The sequence below is a fragment of the Lactuca serriola genome, chromosome 2 (genome assembly GCF_051521515.1).
Source record: "Lactuca serriola cultivar US96UC23 chromosome 2, Lser_US96UC23_V15, whole genome shotgun sequence".
Classification (NCBI taxonomy): Eukaryota; Viridiplantae; Streptophyta; class Magnoliopsida; order Asterales; family Asteraceae; genus Lactuca; species Lactuca serriola.
The window spans coordinates 129,595,631-129,612,244 of NC_136409.1; the positions used below are offsets into that span (position 1 = coordinate 129,595,631).

Below are 16,614 nucleotides of genomic sequence, written 5' to 3' on the forward strand. Positions count from 1 at the left end.
AAAGAACAAATGGCTCCGCTACCATTGTAGCATAGAAACCCATAGTTCCTAATAAATCATTCAGTAGTCTCCAAATTTCAATTCTCTCTCCCTCGTTTGAAATCGGTAGGTTTCAATTGTCTCTCTATAATTTGGAACCTTACTATAAAAAGATCGGATGTGACTGCCTGTACTTTCTGATTTAACGACCTCGCAAACCTTTACCCGGGAATGGTGAACCAAGAATACAAAAATACTGAAAGGTACATCTGGGGATTAGCTCCACTAGTTCACGGTCTAGTTACTGCATCCAGACCCATTACCTTTAACAGTGCTAAGCAATTGACCTATCAATTAACTGGGTAGTGTATCTGTCAGGGTTCCATAACCCCACAAATTGAAAAGAACCATATTAGGAGTACAAAAAGGAAGCTCCATGGCAATTCAAATGGGAACTTCAAGCACCGCAAACCCAGTCCAGAACCTATAGTTGTGTACATCGCAATCACAAACACACCTACTCAATCTAAATTCTAGTTTAGGACTTTACCCCACTATACCAAGTGCAATTTCCACCATGTCATAGATTGCATGGATTGCTACATCTGTAACTTGAGAGGTCATACCTGTAAGTTTTGCAGAAAGTCCCTGAATAACCACGTCTTTCACGTCAACCTAGTATCTATGACCATTGGATGTTTCGATGTGATCATCGGAATAGATTGGTTATCACCTCATCAAGCAGATATCTTATGTTACGAAAAATTCGTTCGACTACCTTTACCAAACAACAAAACCCTCATGATTTACAGAGGCAAATCAAGAAATAATCTAAGAATCATCTCTTGCATCAAGGCAAAAAGGTGTTTGCAGAAGAGACGCTTCACTTTCTTGGCCCACGTGGTGGATATGCAAGACAAGGATAAGGAAATCGGATACATTATTCAAGTGTGCGGTTACCAGGCTGTATTTCCTGGAGTACCTCCAGTCAGACAGGTCGAATTCCGAATCGACCTAATCTTGGGTGCAACACAAATGACAATATCTCCTTATCGTCTAGCTCCATCGGAAATGCAAGAACTACCCAGTCGACTCCAAGAACTTCTTTACAAAGACTTTGTCCAGCCAAGCTGCTCTCCGTGAGGAGCTCCAATATTGTTGTCAAATAGAAGGATGGATCGTTCAGGATATGCATTGACTATCGAGAGTTGGACAAACTTGCCATCAACAACTGATATTCACTCCCGAGGATCGATGACCTGTTCGACCAACTACAAGGATCCCATTACTACTCAAAGATCGATCTAAGATCTGAATATCATCAACTCAAAGTGTAAGAAACACACATTCCAAAGATGACATTCAAGACTCGGTACAGTCACTACAAGTTTCTGGATATGCCATTCGGACTGACTATTGACGCTAAATGAAGTACACCAATTCATAGGGCTTGCGGACTATTATAGGAGATTCATTGAGAATTTTTCAAAAATAGCCAAGCCCCTCACCGTACAAAGCCAGAAATTCGATTGGGGAGACAGACAAGAGTCTGCCTTCCAAAATTTGAATTAATTATTGTGCAGTATACCAATTGTGTCTCTTCTAGAGGGAACAAAGACTTTGTAGTATTCCGCGACGCCTCTCACCAAGGGTTGGGATACGTGCTGATACAGAAAGAATAAATTCGTTGCATATGCATCCATATAACTCACGCCAAACAAGACCAACTACACTACCCACGACTTAGAGTTAGGAGATGTAGTGTGTGCCTTAAAGATTTGGAGACACTACCTCTACAGAACAAAGTGTGTCGTGTTCATTGACCACAAAACCTTTTAACACATTTTAGATTAGAAGGATCTCAATATGAGATAATGAAGATATGTCAAGTTGCTAAATGATTACAAATGCGAAGTTCATATTCATCCTAATAAGCAAAATATTGTGGCAGATGCATTAAGAAGGAAATAGCAAGCAAATCCTCTTCATGTAAAGGCTCTAACCCTAACCACCCACTCCTATCTCATCACCCAAATTCGTGATGCTCAACTAAAAGCACTCAAACTCGAGAATATCGTGGAAGAAAAACCTTCGAGGAATGGACAAACAGTTCGACCTCAAGGAAGACGGAACACGATATTTCATGAACAAAATTTAGACCCTAGACCAAGATAGTAGGTTCACTTCCAGGTTCTGGCAATCTCTGTAAAGGTTCCTATGAACCAAACTCGACGTGAGTACTGCATATCATCCTTAAACGGACGGACAAAGTGAAAGAACGATACAAACTTAGAAGGACATGCTCCGCGCTTGTGGGATAAACTTCGATAATGCATAAGATACTCATTCACCACTATTTGATTTTTCATATAACAATAGTTAGCACACTAGCATAAACGTCATTCCATTCAAGGCCTCTTACGGACGTAGATGTCGTTCTCCGATATGCTGAGCAGAAGTTGGAGATACCCAACTAGCTGTAAAGCATGTTGTAGATACTCTACTCATTAGCCTTGAGATTATTCATGAACCAACACAGGAGATCGTTCAGGTAATGGAACGATTAAAATACCGCACATAATCAATCAGAAAGGCTACGCCGACGCGAGACATAAACCCTTAGAATTCGAAGCAAGAGATCGATTCCTACTAAAGGTCGTGTTATGGAAAAATGTCAGTAGATTTGCAAAACAAGGTAAACTAAATCCCAGTCACATCGGACCTTTTGAAATCCTAGAAAGGGTTGGTTTGGTGGCTTACAAACTCAAGTTACCTCAAGAACTTAACAAAGTTCACAATACCTCCCACGCATGTAATTTCAAAGGTGTCGCTCTAATAATAACCTTGGCTTTCCTCTCGATGATATCCAGGTCAACACTAAACTTCACTTCGTTAAGTAACTGGTGGAGATCATGGGTCGAGAAATCAAAAGCCTCAAAACAAAGCCACATAACTATAGTAAAACGTCCGATGGAACTCTCGTAGAGAGCCGAAGTTTATTTGGAAACGTGAGGATCATATTAAACAAAAGTATCCGCAATTTTTTAGTGGTGCTCCCTCTGCTACTGGAAGGAAATGATACTAAAACAAATTGATAGTAAAAAAAAGTAACCTGGACCATAATAATTTCGGGACGAAATTCCCTTAACGGGGAGGTAATGTGACATCCCGGAAGTTAGGTCATAGAATGCGAATGGTCAAGTTCACAGTAAGTCTCTTTGTAGTTTGAATCATTGAGTTTTTGTGCATCTAATATAAAATAAATGAGTTATTTCAACTATTATAAGATACCAGATGGTATTTTACTTCCAAATGTGTAAATTAATAAACCAATCAAACAACTCAAGCTGCAACCATTGGAATGCGTGTGAAAAACTAAAAATATGTGTTAAGAATTTGTGAGCAATATAAACATTCTAGTCTCGTAGTACATGTTTCCCTAATTCCGAAAATATAAAGAACGTCTAAAACGGAGTTCGTATGCAAAAGATACAACCGTTTTAATAATCCAAAACCAGTATAATACTGATTTCTTAAAAACCACTAAAACCGTTTCTATCAATGATGAACTTGCACATCTCAAATAGAGATTCCGAAAGCATTTTTGGACTCAAGTTATAACCTAATATTTAATTTCATATTTGAAATATTTTTGGATAAAAATATTATAAAAGTAAAAAATCAGACATTTTCAGGATTTAAATCACGAAACATTTATGTATTTATTTTGACATGATTTTTATTATTAGTTATGAATTCCAGAATAATATATATACATCCAAATCCGGTTGATGTGGAATAGCCTAGTACTTATAAAATCGTGAACAACTAGATATATGTACGTATATTCAAGTATGGGATATGTTTCATGGTCAAATGCAAAACGTATCTACTACTAGAGTTTTGATAAAATATACAATATGAGACAATCATGCAATTCGTTATTGTTATATAATTAAAATTATATACCAACACTAAATATATAAATATTTATATAAATCATATATCATTTTTCCAAATACATATGCTAGTGTATATAACTAGTAAAAATAAATGGATACTCATCCAAATACACAAATAATTGAGGTATTACAAAGCTTCTAAAAACAAATCAAACAAATACACACATGTTACCTTACATAATGAAACAATTCATTATATAAAATATTAAAATACTTACATAATGAAACAATTCATTATATAAAATATTAAAATAAAGCTTATACTCTACTCTTAAATTTACAGCCAAATAAAGATAAACTTGCACATTACTCAACAATTTTGCACACTTACTGAACAATTGTACAAATTCAAATTGCTTCTAAGCTTCATCTTATACAAAATCATGCGCCAAGGGTCTGTTTCATCTGTTGTCCTTCAATTGCTTCCAGGGACTCATCCAAGAGGGCAACAACCCTCTTTTGATCTTTCTTCCTTCCTACGGGTTTCATAGTAACACCCAAAACACCTTTTGTTGTTATTCTTCTTCTCCTTCACTTCCCTGTCAAATGAACCAACCGAACACACCATCGATATCTATCCAAACAAAAGTAAACCATAAACAAACCTAGTCTTGGAACCCCAAGTCAACTTTAAAATGTACATTATCAACCCCTATCTTGAGAATAATTCTCAATATCAGTCCCTGAAGTATGATTTTGACAAAATCAAACCCTAGAGTTTATTTATTCAAAGAAAGACCACCATATACTTAATAATTAATACCAAAACTACCCTCTGGTTTATTAGGAAATATAAATATCCTCGGTGATTCGTTTTAAGAACGAGGAATGTCACGTAACAAATCTCACGGCAAGTTTCTCAAAAGAAACAGACTTCGAACAATTGGAACTCACGCTTCAAAGGTGAGTGCTTACGGCCCCTTTTCAATATTTTAATTATTCCGGGGGGGAATGCATGTGCCTATATATTTTGTTTATACAAATATATTATCTTTTATGCGAAAATACAATAAACATAGTTTATAAAAATATTATTATTTAACAATTTACCATATTTCTAAAAATAAACTAGTGAAAACTCGTATACGTGTTATGATTATTTTATCGTGAAATAACCGTTTCACATAACAAATACTACACGATACAAGATTATATGATTTTCATGTGACATTTCATATTATAAAAGCACGTTACAAAACCTTGTAGTATTTCAAGGATTCAAACTATTACTATTAATGTACATTTATATGTTTAAATGCATAAAGTTTATACATGTACATATGATTATTATTTTGAAACATACTTCTTTATAAAAGCGAGTACTTTATACTTTTATAAACACGACAACCATACTCGGCTTTTACGATTGCTATACTACGAAATTCATTATGCATGGCGCTTAATTTCAATTAAGTTAGGGCTGAGAGTTATTCACAAACTTTTCGTTAATGGTTTTTGAGTGAGACGCTACTATTCATTTGCTGAGTTTAATCACTTAGCCTGCCCCACACTGCTATAATCATTAATCTTCGGAGCGAGGTAAATATGTATAGATATATACGGGGTCAACAACCCCACCTGCGGTTGTTAGCTACAACCAACGACTGATCAATCGTAGCAGGTGATATGTGTCTACGATCGTTACTACGACATCCAATGAAGCGTTGTAGGGAGGGGTACTTTTCGTCCATAGCTCGATTATAGAACTCACTAAAAACATTAACACGAAACTCTCTCTCTCTCTCAATCTCATTACAACCATAGGTTTGGTTGCCTTCAAGTACATTTTTAAGTATGAAAATTACTTATACAAAGCATTCATTTTGACTTTTAAGAAGTCATTACAAGTACATTTTATGTATGAAAATTTCTTATGGAACATAACGTTTTGGCTTTCAAAGATTCATTACAAACACAGTTTTAAGTATGGAAGTTACTTATACAAAGCATTCATTTTGACTTTCAAGAAGTTATTACAAGTACATGTTAAAAGCATGAATTTACTCATATCAAAATACATTCTTGGCTTTTAAAAACTCTTTGTAAATACTGTTTTTAACGATCGTTATACATACAAAGATAATACTTTTTAGACTTATTAAAAGTATTATTGCGTTAGCAGAAAACCTGTGACACTCACCAACCTTTGTGTTGACTTTTAAAACTACATGTATTCTCAGGAAAACACTAAATAGACATTCAAGACAGATTGGATTACAGGTGACCAAGTTTATTTGTTGTTGTATCATATGCCTACCTGTTAAGGCAATTCATGTATGATCATTATTTGTAAAACCTTGTATTCAAATATCAAGAGGGAACATGAATGCTATTTTGTTTATTGTTGTACTTGTTTTGTATATTCAATTTGTCTGTGATCCATGAACTTAGTCACAAAGCCCGGCGTGTTCCGCCGCCCCGGCCGGGGGTGTGACAACTTAACTTAGTTATTTATGTGAGTAATTGTGCCTTTTCTACAATCAGTAATAGTTCAAACAAACATACTAGTAAACTATATCGTGATATTCTCGCATAAAAGGTAATGTAAACTGTTTTCTAGTAAGGATAGTCATAAACTTGGGAAAACATTTATTTTTACGAAAGAACAAACATACAAAACAATCAGGTCTTGTTAGAAGACTAATTTCCATTTTAGTAGAAAATATAGGATTTTTTAGGAAGTATATAGAAATTTACATCAAAACACTTACAAACATTTTCATCAAACTAATGCAAACATTTGACACAAAAATACTTATGAACTCACCAGCTTTAATGTTGATCTACTCTTTCAAAATAACTTGTATTCTTAGGTCACCAGTAGACAGGTATAGATGGCCAAGTTTTGAGAAGACGGATCATATTCAAGACTCCTTTTTATTTTGATTACATATTTTTGGTTTTACGGTAGTTAGTGCTTCACCGGAAACAATCCAAGTATGGTTGAAGTTTTTAAGAAAGTAATGACTACATAATTTGAGATGAAAAATATTGGTCAAATTTCATACTTTATTGGAGTTGAAGTAAATCAAATCAATGATGGAGTATTTATGTCACAAAAGAAGTATGTAGAGCTAATTTTAAATAAGTTCAGAATGGAATATTTTATGCCAGTCAGCACACCAACAGAAGCATGAATGAAGCTAAGGCCTCGTTTGTTTTTTTTACAAAATTACTTTTTGAGCACTTCTCGCTTCTGGCGGATAGGCGTTTCACAAGTGCACGTCTTCTTCCACAAACTTGGAAAAAGACAAAAGACATTTAACCACTTCCAAAACAAACAACACCTAAGTGTTGAATCAATTAGAGAATCTGCAAACTCAACATTATTCAAAAGCTTGGTGTGAAGCTTAAGGTATCTGAATTTTACTTGCCCAAATATTATTTATGAAGTTAGAGTAGTTAGTAGATACATGGAGAAGCCAAAGCACGATCATTTTATTGAAGCTAAGAGAATTTTGAGATACATAAAAGGTACGTTTACTCATGGTTTCTTGTACACATACTCTCGATATGCAAAATTGGTTGGCTATTCAGAAAGTGATTATGGTGGAGATATGGATGATGGTAAGAGTACTTATGGATATGTATTTCATATTGGTTCAACAGTGTTTTCATGGTCTTCAAAGAAGAAACAAATTGTTTCTCTTTCAACAGGTGAAGCAAAATACATGGCAGCTGCAGCATAACCACGTTAAGCTATTTGGTTGAAGAATATTTTGAGTGAATTATATTTCACATATGAAGATACGGTTAAGGTATATGTTATTAACAAGTCTGCTATATTAGTCAAAGAATCCTGTGTCACACAATCGAAGCAATCATATCAACATAAAGTACCATTTCATTAGAAGATATGTGAAAGATAGAGTGGTCAAGTTGATGAATTGTACCACTAAAGAGAACCTAGCTAATATTTTTACGATGCCCTTGAAGACAGAGAGATTTCTGAAAATGGTGAAGTTTGGTTTGAGGGGGAGTGTTAGAAGTCAAACCAAAATTTGTCAATAAAAGTAAATAAATGTGGCTACGGATATGTGGAGCAATTTATGATGACTAGTTAGCTAACATTATTGGCAATTCATAGCTATTACGTTTCCTTACCTTTTAAGCATCTCACAATATAAATAGGTGTGCTACATGAATGTAAAATACATAAGAAACATGTATGGCATGTATGTGAGAAAAAGTGAAATATTGTGAAATAAAGAAAAGTTAAAGCATTAGCTCTTGTTTGAAAAATATTGTTGTTCTTGTGTGACAATAATTTTAGTCCACCGTCTTTGTTCTTTATAACCACCAACAATTGCACTCTAAAGATAAAGCTAACATAAAAAAACTGCATTATTTCGTTGAAAGCTACAAGATGATATACCATTCATATCTGATTTCTTCTCCCTTAAATCTCGATCCAGCTATAGTTATAATTATCTACTAGAATAACTTATAAGAAAAATATAAGCAACACATATAGAATATAAATGTTTTGACTATAAAATTAATTCCTTCTTTTGTATCTATTGTGCTAATTTTGTTCAACAATGCATACGTTTTTTAAAAAATATCAAACTCAAAAGACCTAGACACTTATGGGTTATACATCTTATAACACAAAATAAAGAACCAACCTTCTTTAACTATGACTCCGTTCCATCAAAACATATACCTTGGTTTTTGAGGTTAACCTTATGACTCCTCAAATCCAAATTGACATCGATTGGTTACCAATTTTATACTAAACTTAGCAATGTTTTCTCAATAACTTTATTAATTCACTGACCGAAAAGGTGGAAATAAAGGAGTTGTTCAACCAACTTCTCTATGATAAAAAAAAATGATGCATTTTTCTACACCCGCTATATATAAATGAATTATTTTGGATTTAAACGATGCATAGAAACTCTATAATACACACTCCTAACAATCTACATACAAACATTGATCAAAATTTAACACGATAACTAAACATAAAATTATTCAATATGTGTAGAAACCAGAAAAAGGGAACTCACAGTTTTGAGTTGTACTCTGCAAATTCTAAGTAGCATTGTAAGCCAGGTAAAGCAACAAGAACAACCAAATCAGAATATGAATTTCTCTGTTATGAATAAGTGTTTGAGTTCCATTTTGAATCTCATCAACAAGCGACGATTCTTTATCCGTGGCCATCCACTCACTCTACTAACGATTGATCCTTAATATCTGCAATATGAGACATTGTGACAGAATCAAAGATTTGAGGAATGTAGATTAGAATAGTCTTGAAAGTGAATGTTGAAAATATCAAAGCATATCTGGAATCATGGAGATTGGCAACGAAAACTCAAAAAACCTATAATCTAAGTTTCAATTTTATAATCGACGCCTCTAAAAGAATCTGGGATGTACTTAAAGTCATGAATCGGTGTTGTTGGGGTGGTGGCGGTTCTGATTTCCGTCGTTGATCCCTAGTAATACCATCGTTGATTAGCTACATATACTTTTCATCACTGATTCCGTTATTGATATCTTATTTTCTAGTAGTGTATATAGTCATCATATTCCACCATGCACGACCCTTTTACTTTAGCTTCCATCAGGAGCAGTCCCCATACACTTCCACATGTTCTTGACAAACCTTCGTGTTTCAAACAAAATTAACCCTATTGCGATGAGTTATTTATAACATATAACGACGATATAGACTATTGAGACAATATGACGTCGCCATAGCTTTGTCGCTATAAGTGGTTGTTGTCTTCGGGTTAAATATCATCAGGGCCGGTCCAAACATAGTTTGGGCCCGGGGCGAAAATAAATAAAAGGCCCTCACATCATAAATATCACAAAAAGTCAAAAGCATACATGCCATTACAAAAATCATTTTATAAAAAACACAAATATACCCACAACATTTAACAAGTACAACTATTTCAAAGTAAAATACTTATTCTGGATTTTTTAGATACATCGATGTCATGATCAAATTTATGTAACATACATTTCTCTATACATTAGATTTGCGAAACCATCAACAAATAAGCAATGCTTTTACAAAATATTGTATGAATACAACTGGTTTCTCCCTAAAATATTTGGTAGCCTAATATCAAGGAAAGCTGCAAAAAAACCAGTAAAAAAAGTTATAAATGGAATAAATAAAATAAAAAGAAAAATATATGATAACCAAAAATTCTGATCAAGTCGTAATGATACTTTGAAGCTCAAACTTGAAGATCAAGTTAGCAACAGACATCAGAAAATTCGGAATAGTAAAACTTACGATTATACAATTACAAATAATAATAATAATAATAATAATAATAATAAGAAGAAGAAGAAGAAGAAGAAGAAGAAGAATACAAACACATTACCTAATTGATTGAAGAATTTGAAACATAGAGCAATGAGTTTCACTATTTCAGGATGAAAATGACTTCAGAAATTTGATATATAAGCAAAAATTAGAAATATAAATTGAAAGCTTTGAAAAACAAAAGCCAAAAACAAGAATCTGATATACAAAAACCAGTAATAAAAGTTAGGTGTATGTCAAGATTTGAATTGGCTCAAATGTTAGCAATCCATTCAAAAACCAGGAACACAAATTAGATATACAACTCAGAATCTCATACCGTACCCGCATTCTGATATCTCTTAACTGGTCCAGTTTAATAATAAGCACATGGGATGGAGAGATTGCAAGATTCTAGAAGCAAGAAGCAGTGAACGTCTAATGTGAGAAACAAAGAAGGTCTAATGTGAGAAACAGAGAAGACCTCATAGGAATATGAGAATCCAATTCAGTTCGGAAATCATTAGGAAGGCGAGATTAGTCTTCTGATTTGTTTAGGTCTTTAGGAATGGTATTTGCCTTCTGATGAGCAAGAAAGAAGCGGCTAAATAAGAATGATGATGACAAGTCTTGAATCGATAATGGAACGGTATGAGATGAATCGTGAACAATATTATCCTTAAATAATTCATCGATTCACGAGGCATTCCCGCATGATGTAGATGACGATTCAGTTATCGAGGATGTCGATTTCATTATCAGTTAAGCGCCCTGATTTGCATTTTCTTTGATCCCACTTCAGAGTTCAGACGAGGCACGTGGTTATGGCAAGCCGGTTTGTTTAATTTGTTGGGCTAATTTTAGGTTGGACTAACTTGGTCCCCAAAAAACATATACATATATACTATATAGCCTAGCAATTTTGGGCCCCTTAGAGACATGGGCCCTGGGCGGTCGCCCGGGTCGCCCACCGTCTGGACCGGCCCTGAATATCATCAGCATAGATTCCATTTACCATTGGCATTTCATCGTTAAATATGGTGCCAGGATAGATTACAAATATTAATTGAACAGGTGTGGTGATGACTAAGTGAGGTATGTGAAGATGAAATGTTGTATTTATAGGTGACATAATGACTGATGAAATGTCTTCAGTGCACAATACAATTGTTACAAAGAAATGTCCTCATGATAACCCGAATCATAACCTCACTAGTGCAAAACTGGTCTTTGGCCATGTAAAAAACCTGTCACTATAGGCATTTTATGACGGGTTGTTTTCATTTAATGTGAAAGGAAATGTTGCATCATTAAAGGTAAGTTATGGTGATGTTTAATTGTGGTTACTATAAACCATAAAAACCGTTACTATAGGTAAAAACTGATGGGTTTTACGTATAATGATGCGGAAAAATATTTTAAACTCTTAAGGGTATATGAAACCTAATTAGATCTATGTTATAACTTTATTGAAGCAACAAACCATTGAACGACAAAATCCTAACCCTAGTAAAATCTAAATTCGCAAGGATAATTTACATACCTCTGATTTGTTAGTGTAAACAAATCCTTTAATCAATCCAATAGTCTATTGAGAAACTAGTTTTAATTGTGTGCAAGCCTCTAATGGATCACACCCACAACACAAGAAACCTAGAAGATTTAGGAGAGAGGGGAGAGGTATCAAATTTTCAGTTGTGGCTTGTCTAAATGCATTGGCTAAAAAATCCAACTCTAAGGCCCTATTTATAGCTGATTAGGAAACACCTAGAAACCCTGATTTGAACATAAAATAATATTATTTCAAATAAGGTAATTATATGGTTCCTAGTTTATCCTTATGAAGACTTTCAGAAGGCTCCAACAGAGCCTCGAAAACCGTCCCAAGCAAGAGGGTTCTAGAACCTGTCATCTGCTCAACTTTTGAACAATTACAACTATAGTCCTTCAAATTTTAATTACTTCTAATTAACCCAAAATTAATACCAAATTAATTCTGATTAATGCTATATTATTTATAACTATTTCTAATTAATATATTACTCATAATATATTAATATATCATTTATCTCTCTCTAAAATCAATTTACTGGTTATAAGGGCAACCCAAAAAGTACTTTACTCATATTCATCAATATCATACAAATTTAGTTAGTACTTTAGACACCTTAACCAGTAAAGAGTGTTTTTTGAAGACACTACCGGAATTTTTTGGTTCTAAGATAAGTAATCACATATTCCTTTGATTTTCCTAATATCAAATTAACATGAGACATGCATTAGAATCAATCTATTGTCCACGATTCTGATTCCCATTAATCTAGTTTTGTGATGACGTCCTTAGACTACTAATTTAACACATCAATTTAGTCCTGGATAGGCCTAACACTATAATATCAACATCAAAACACTGAGGGTCCTAAGGATATCACTTTTACTATTAAGGAAAAAGGAACGAATAAGCTTCAACTATATAATCATTAAATTTCACTTATTAAGCTGATATTTGAATATTTAGCTATATTTTTATGTTGGATTTTTATCATTTATTGGCTAATTAATTGCATATTATGGACAAAAGATACTTAATATTGTTCAAATTATATCCAAAAAAGAAGCTCGGAAGCAAAAGGAAGCAGGAGACATGAATGAAAGCTCGGGAACGAAAGAAAGAAGAAAAAGGCTTAATTCTGAAGCTACTCGGCGAGTAGGGTCGTTTACTCGACGAGTAGACACGAAGGTTGGCGAAGCAACACGTGGAGTCCTTGCCGTATACGGATTCCTCAAGGGGGACTCGACGAGTCAGTTGTCTACTCGACAAGTAGCCCCTGTTTTAAGAAAACTATAAATAGACTTCACAAACCCGAATTGATGGCTCTCTCGATTTTTTTGGTGGAACACTTGGCGATCAAGGAAGCCCTTGGAGCTCTAGAAAACGTTGAAGAACCCTAATCCTTAATTCTTAAGAGATTAAAGCACTTTAGGTTTAATTTTCCACTTTTCCTTTGAATAGAATTATGTTAGGTTTATTTCAATTCGTTTTTAAGCTTTCATACACTGAAATCATGAACTAATTTCGTTAGTTTCTATTTGGGGAAAACAATTTTGCTCCTATGGTTTAATTTACTCTTTTGATTAATTGTTGGTTGGTGATATTGTTAAATTAAGCTTGTTGAAGACCCTTATGCATTAACCATAACTATTTTCTTTTAAATGCTAAGTGATTAAGCTGAATGAACATCTCTTAATTGCTTATCTCATATCATTTATGTGAACACAATACTATATGCCTAGGAATAATGAACATGAAACTAGGATTAATTAGAGAATGGATAAATTAATGTGTGAGCTTGTATGATACACCATCAACAAGAGGTTAATTGAATCACCAAATTTAATTAGCTAGCTACAAGTCTTATTTAACCTGAATAATTAACTTAGGAAATCTATTAGTTTAATCAACTGGCCATTGCTTGAATTGGTATGTTTTCTAAGGATTAGTAATAGCAAATGCGAATCTAATCACCAGAGTCGGTAACCAATAACAATTAATCTATCATAATATCATAAAAATTAACCATAGGAGTAAATGAGTTGAACCTAAACAGAAACCCTTTTTGATCATTGAATTTAGTTTGTTTTTACATGTTTTCAGCTTTTAGTTGAGTAGTTAAGTTTTAGTTAAGTTTCTAGTCTTGCAAAACTAGAGAAACACATATTTGCTATTACTTGTTTTTAGTTAATTCTAGTTTTTGGTTTTAATTTTCTGTTCCCTGAGTTCGATACCATACTTATTTAGCTACACCACAATTAATAGGTCCACTGCCTTTGTGTGTCCATTTTATAATTAAAAGTAGGATTAAAACTAGTTGAGTTTACACAAATCATATGCCATACATGGAAACACCCTTTATAACACCCAGTTACGAGATGCTTTGGAGCATACCAATGCACAACTAACTAGCGAAATTTGACTTACATATATGTGCTTTAAGAATAGACGATATTATCATCTTAGAATTAGTTATGATTAAGTCCATGAAGTAATCTCTAGGCGTGGGTTTAACCAATACTTGAAATCTCTATTTCGAATTACTCATGAAATTTGCAACAATCCCAATGCAATTTGCATTCTCTATGGCCAATCTACAATCGATTCATGACAGTCTTAAATCAATACTTACTTCCAAAGTATGACCAACTGTGGTGCTTCAAATAACCTAATCTTCAGGAAGTAAAACATGCAAAATGAAACGCAATAAAATTAATCGACAAATAGCATCAAACACATTAAATATAAATAAATCTCTATTAATTAATCACTATTCAATTACATCTTTTAATTGCTATATAGTTTCAAAAATAACATCAACACTTACATCTAAAATCTAATATCATCACTTATTCCAATGCTCCAAGCATGATCAAAGTGCTTGACCTTGCTCAGACCCTTTGTGAGAGGATCAGCAGGATTCTCTTCTGATAAAACATGATTCACATCTACTGCACCTTCTTCAACCTTATGTCTAATGTAGTGATATTCCTCTTGATGTGCCTAGATAAACCATGATCTTTAGGTTCTTTTGTCAAAGCTACTTCACCTTCGTTGTCGTAGAAAATCTCCATTGGTTCTTGGATTGATGGAATAACTCCAAGATCCCCAATAAAATTCTTTAACCACATATCCTCCTTAGTTGCCTCGCTCGCTGCAATATACTCTAATTTACAAGGAAAGTTAGCTACCGTTTGTTGCTTGGAACTTTTCCAAGTTACTGCTCAACCATTTAACAAAAAAACCCATATAGATTGAGAAATATTGCTATCTTGATCTATTTGAAAACTAGCGTCACCATATCCAGTTACCTTAAGTTCATTTTGCCCCCAAAAACCAAGATCGTATCTTTTGATTTTAGCAAATACTTAAGAATATTCTTTACTACCGTCCAATGAGCTAAACCAGGATTTTTTATATCTTCTAACCATGATCAAAGCATAAGCCATAGGTAAAGTACATGTCATAGCATACATGATCGATCCTATAATAGAAGCATATGGAATCTGACTCATAGTATATATCTCCATATCACTAGTGGGGCATTGAGACTTGCTCAACTTGACAGTATGATGTGTCGGTAAGTCTCCTTTCTTGGAATTTTCGATATTGAATCTTTTCAATATTTTATCCACGTATGTACTCTATGTTAATCCTAGTAACCGCTCCCGCCTATTCTTGTATACTCTTATACCAAGAATATATGTAGCTTCTCCTAGATCCTTCATAGCGAAGCATTTCCCAAGCCATGACTTAACTTCTCGCAAGGTTGGAATATTGTTTTCTATTAGGAGTATTTCATCCACATACATAACTAGAAAAGTTGCAACGCTCCCACTAGCTTTGACATACACACAAGATTCATCTTCACTCCTACAACATGTAAACTCTTTGACCTTTTCATGGAAGCAAAGATTTCAACTATGAGATGCTCTTTCAGTCCGTAGATGGACTTCTCAAGCTTTTACACCTTATTAGGGAATTTGGCATGTACAAAACCCTCTGTTTGAACCATGTAAACATCCTCATCTAGTTTCCTATTAAGGAAAGTGGTTTTGACATCCATTTTCTATACTTCATAGTCATAGTGAGCAACTATGGAAAGCATTACCCTAATTGAATGAATCTTGGCAACAGGTGAAAAAGCCTCATCATAGTCAATCCCTTGGGTTTGAGTAAAGCCTTTTTCAACTAGCCTTGCTTTATAAGTTTGTAAATTAACGTCCATGTCGGTCTTCTTCAAGAAGACCCATTTACACCTCACTATTTTTTGACCAGGTGCCTGATCAAGCAAGGTCCACACTTGATTATCATACATGGATAGATCTCGATATATATCACCTCTTTCCATTTAGCAACCTCAAGGCCTGCCATTGCTTTCTTGTAGTTAGATGGCTCATCCAAATTCATTAGTGTTTCATCACTAATAAATGTATCACTTTTTTTAGTAATACAGAAACTATAGATCAGTCATGTTCAATAGTTTTATTCTTAGTTTGAGAGCCAGTATCTTCAAAAGTTTCTTCATCAGATGACTCTTGAATCTCTTCAAGATCAGTCGTGCTCCCACTACCCTCTTTGGAAATGAGCTCTCTTTCACGCGAAAGACTCCTCTTCGAGCTACAAACACCACGTTGTCACTGGGTCTGTAAAATAATTATCCAAAGGATTTATGTGGATAACCGATCAATAAACACTTCTCGGCTCTGGGTTCAAGTTTTTCTGAAGTTTCTTGCCTAATGAGAACCCCACAACCCCATACCTTGATATGTGCGAGTAAGGGAGATTTCCCTGTCCACATTTCATAAGGTGTCTTAGAAACTTTCTTAGTTGCAACAAGATTGAGG

The 16,614-nt window shown here is 34.2% G+C and overlaps 1 protein-coding gene across 1 annotated transcript; it reads left to right on the top strand.

Annotated features, from left to right (window-relative positions):
• Positions 1-663: 663 nt before the first annotated feature.
• LOC145089572 (uncharacterized) lies at positions 664-1,122 on the top strand. Its single transcript, XM_079027995.1, has one exon. It carries the CDS (start codon positions 664-666, stop codon positions 1,120-1,122), a length of 459 nt encoding a protein of 152 aa, XP_078884121.1.
• Positions 1,123-16,614: the final 15,492 nt, after the last annotated feature.

What these genes read in the sequence shown, in the direction of transcription:
- LOC145089572 (XM_079027995.1), top strand. Translation starts at nt 664, where the DNA reads ATGACCATTGGATGTTTCGATGTGATCATCGGAATAGATTGGTTATCA.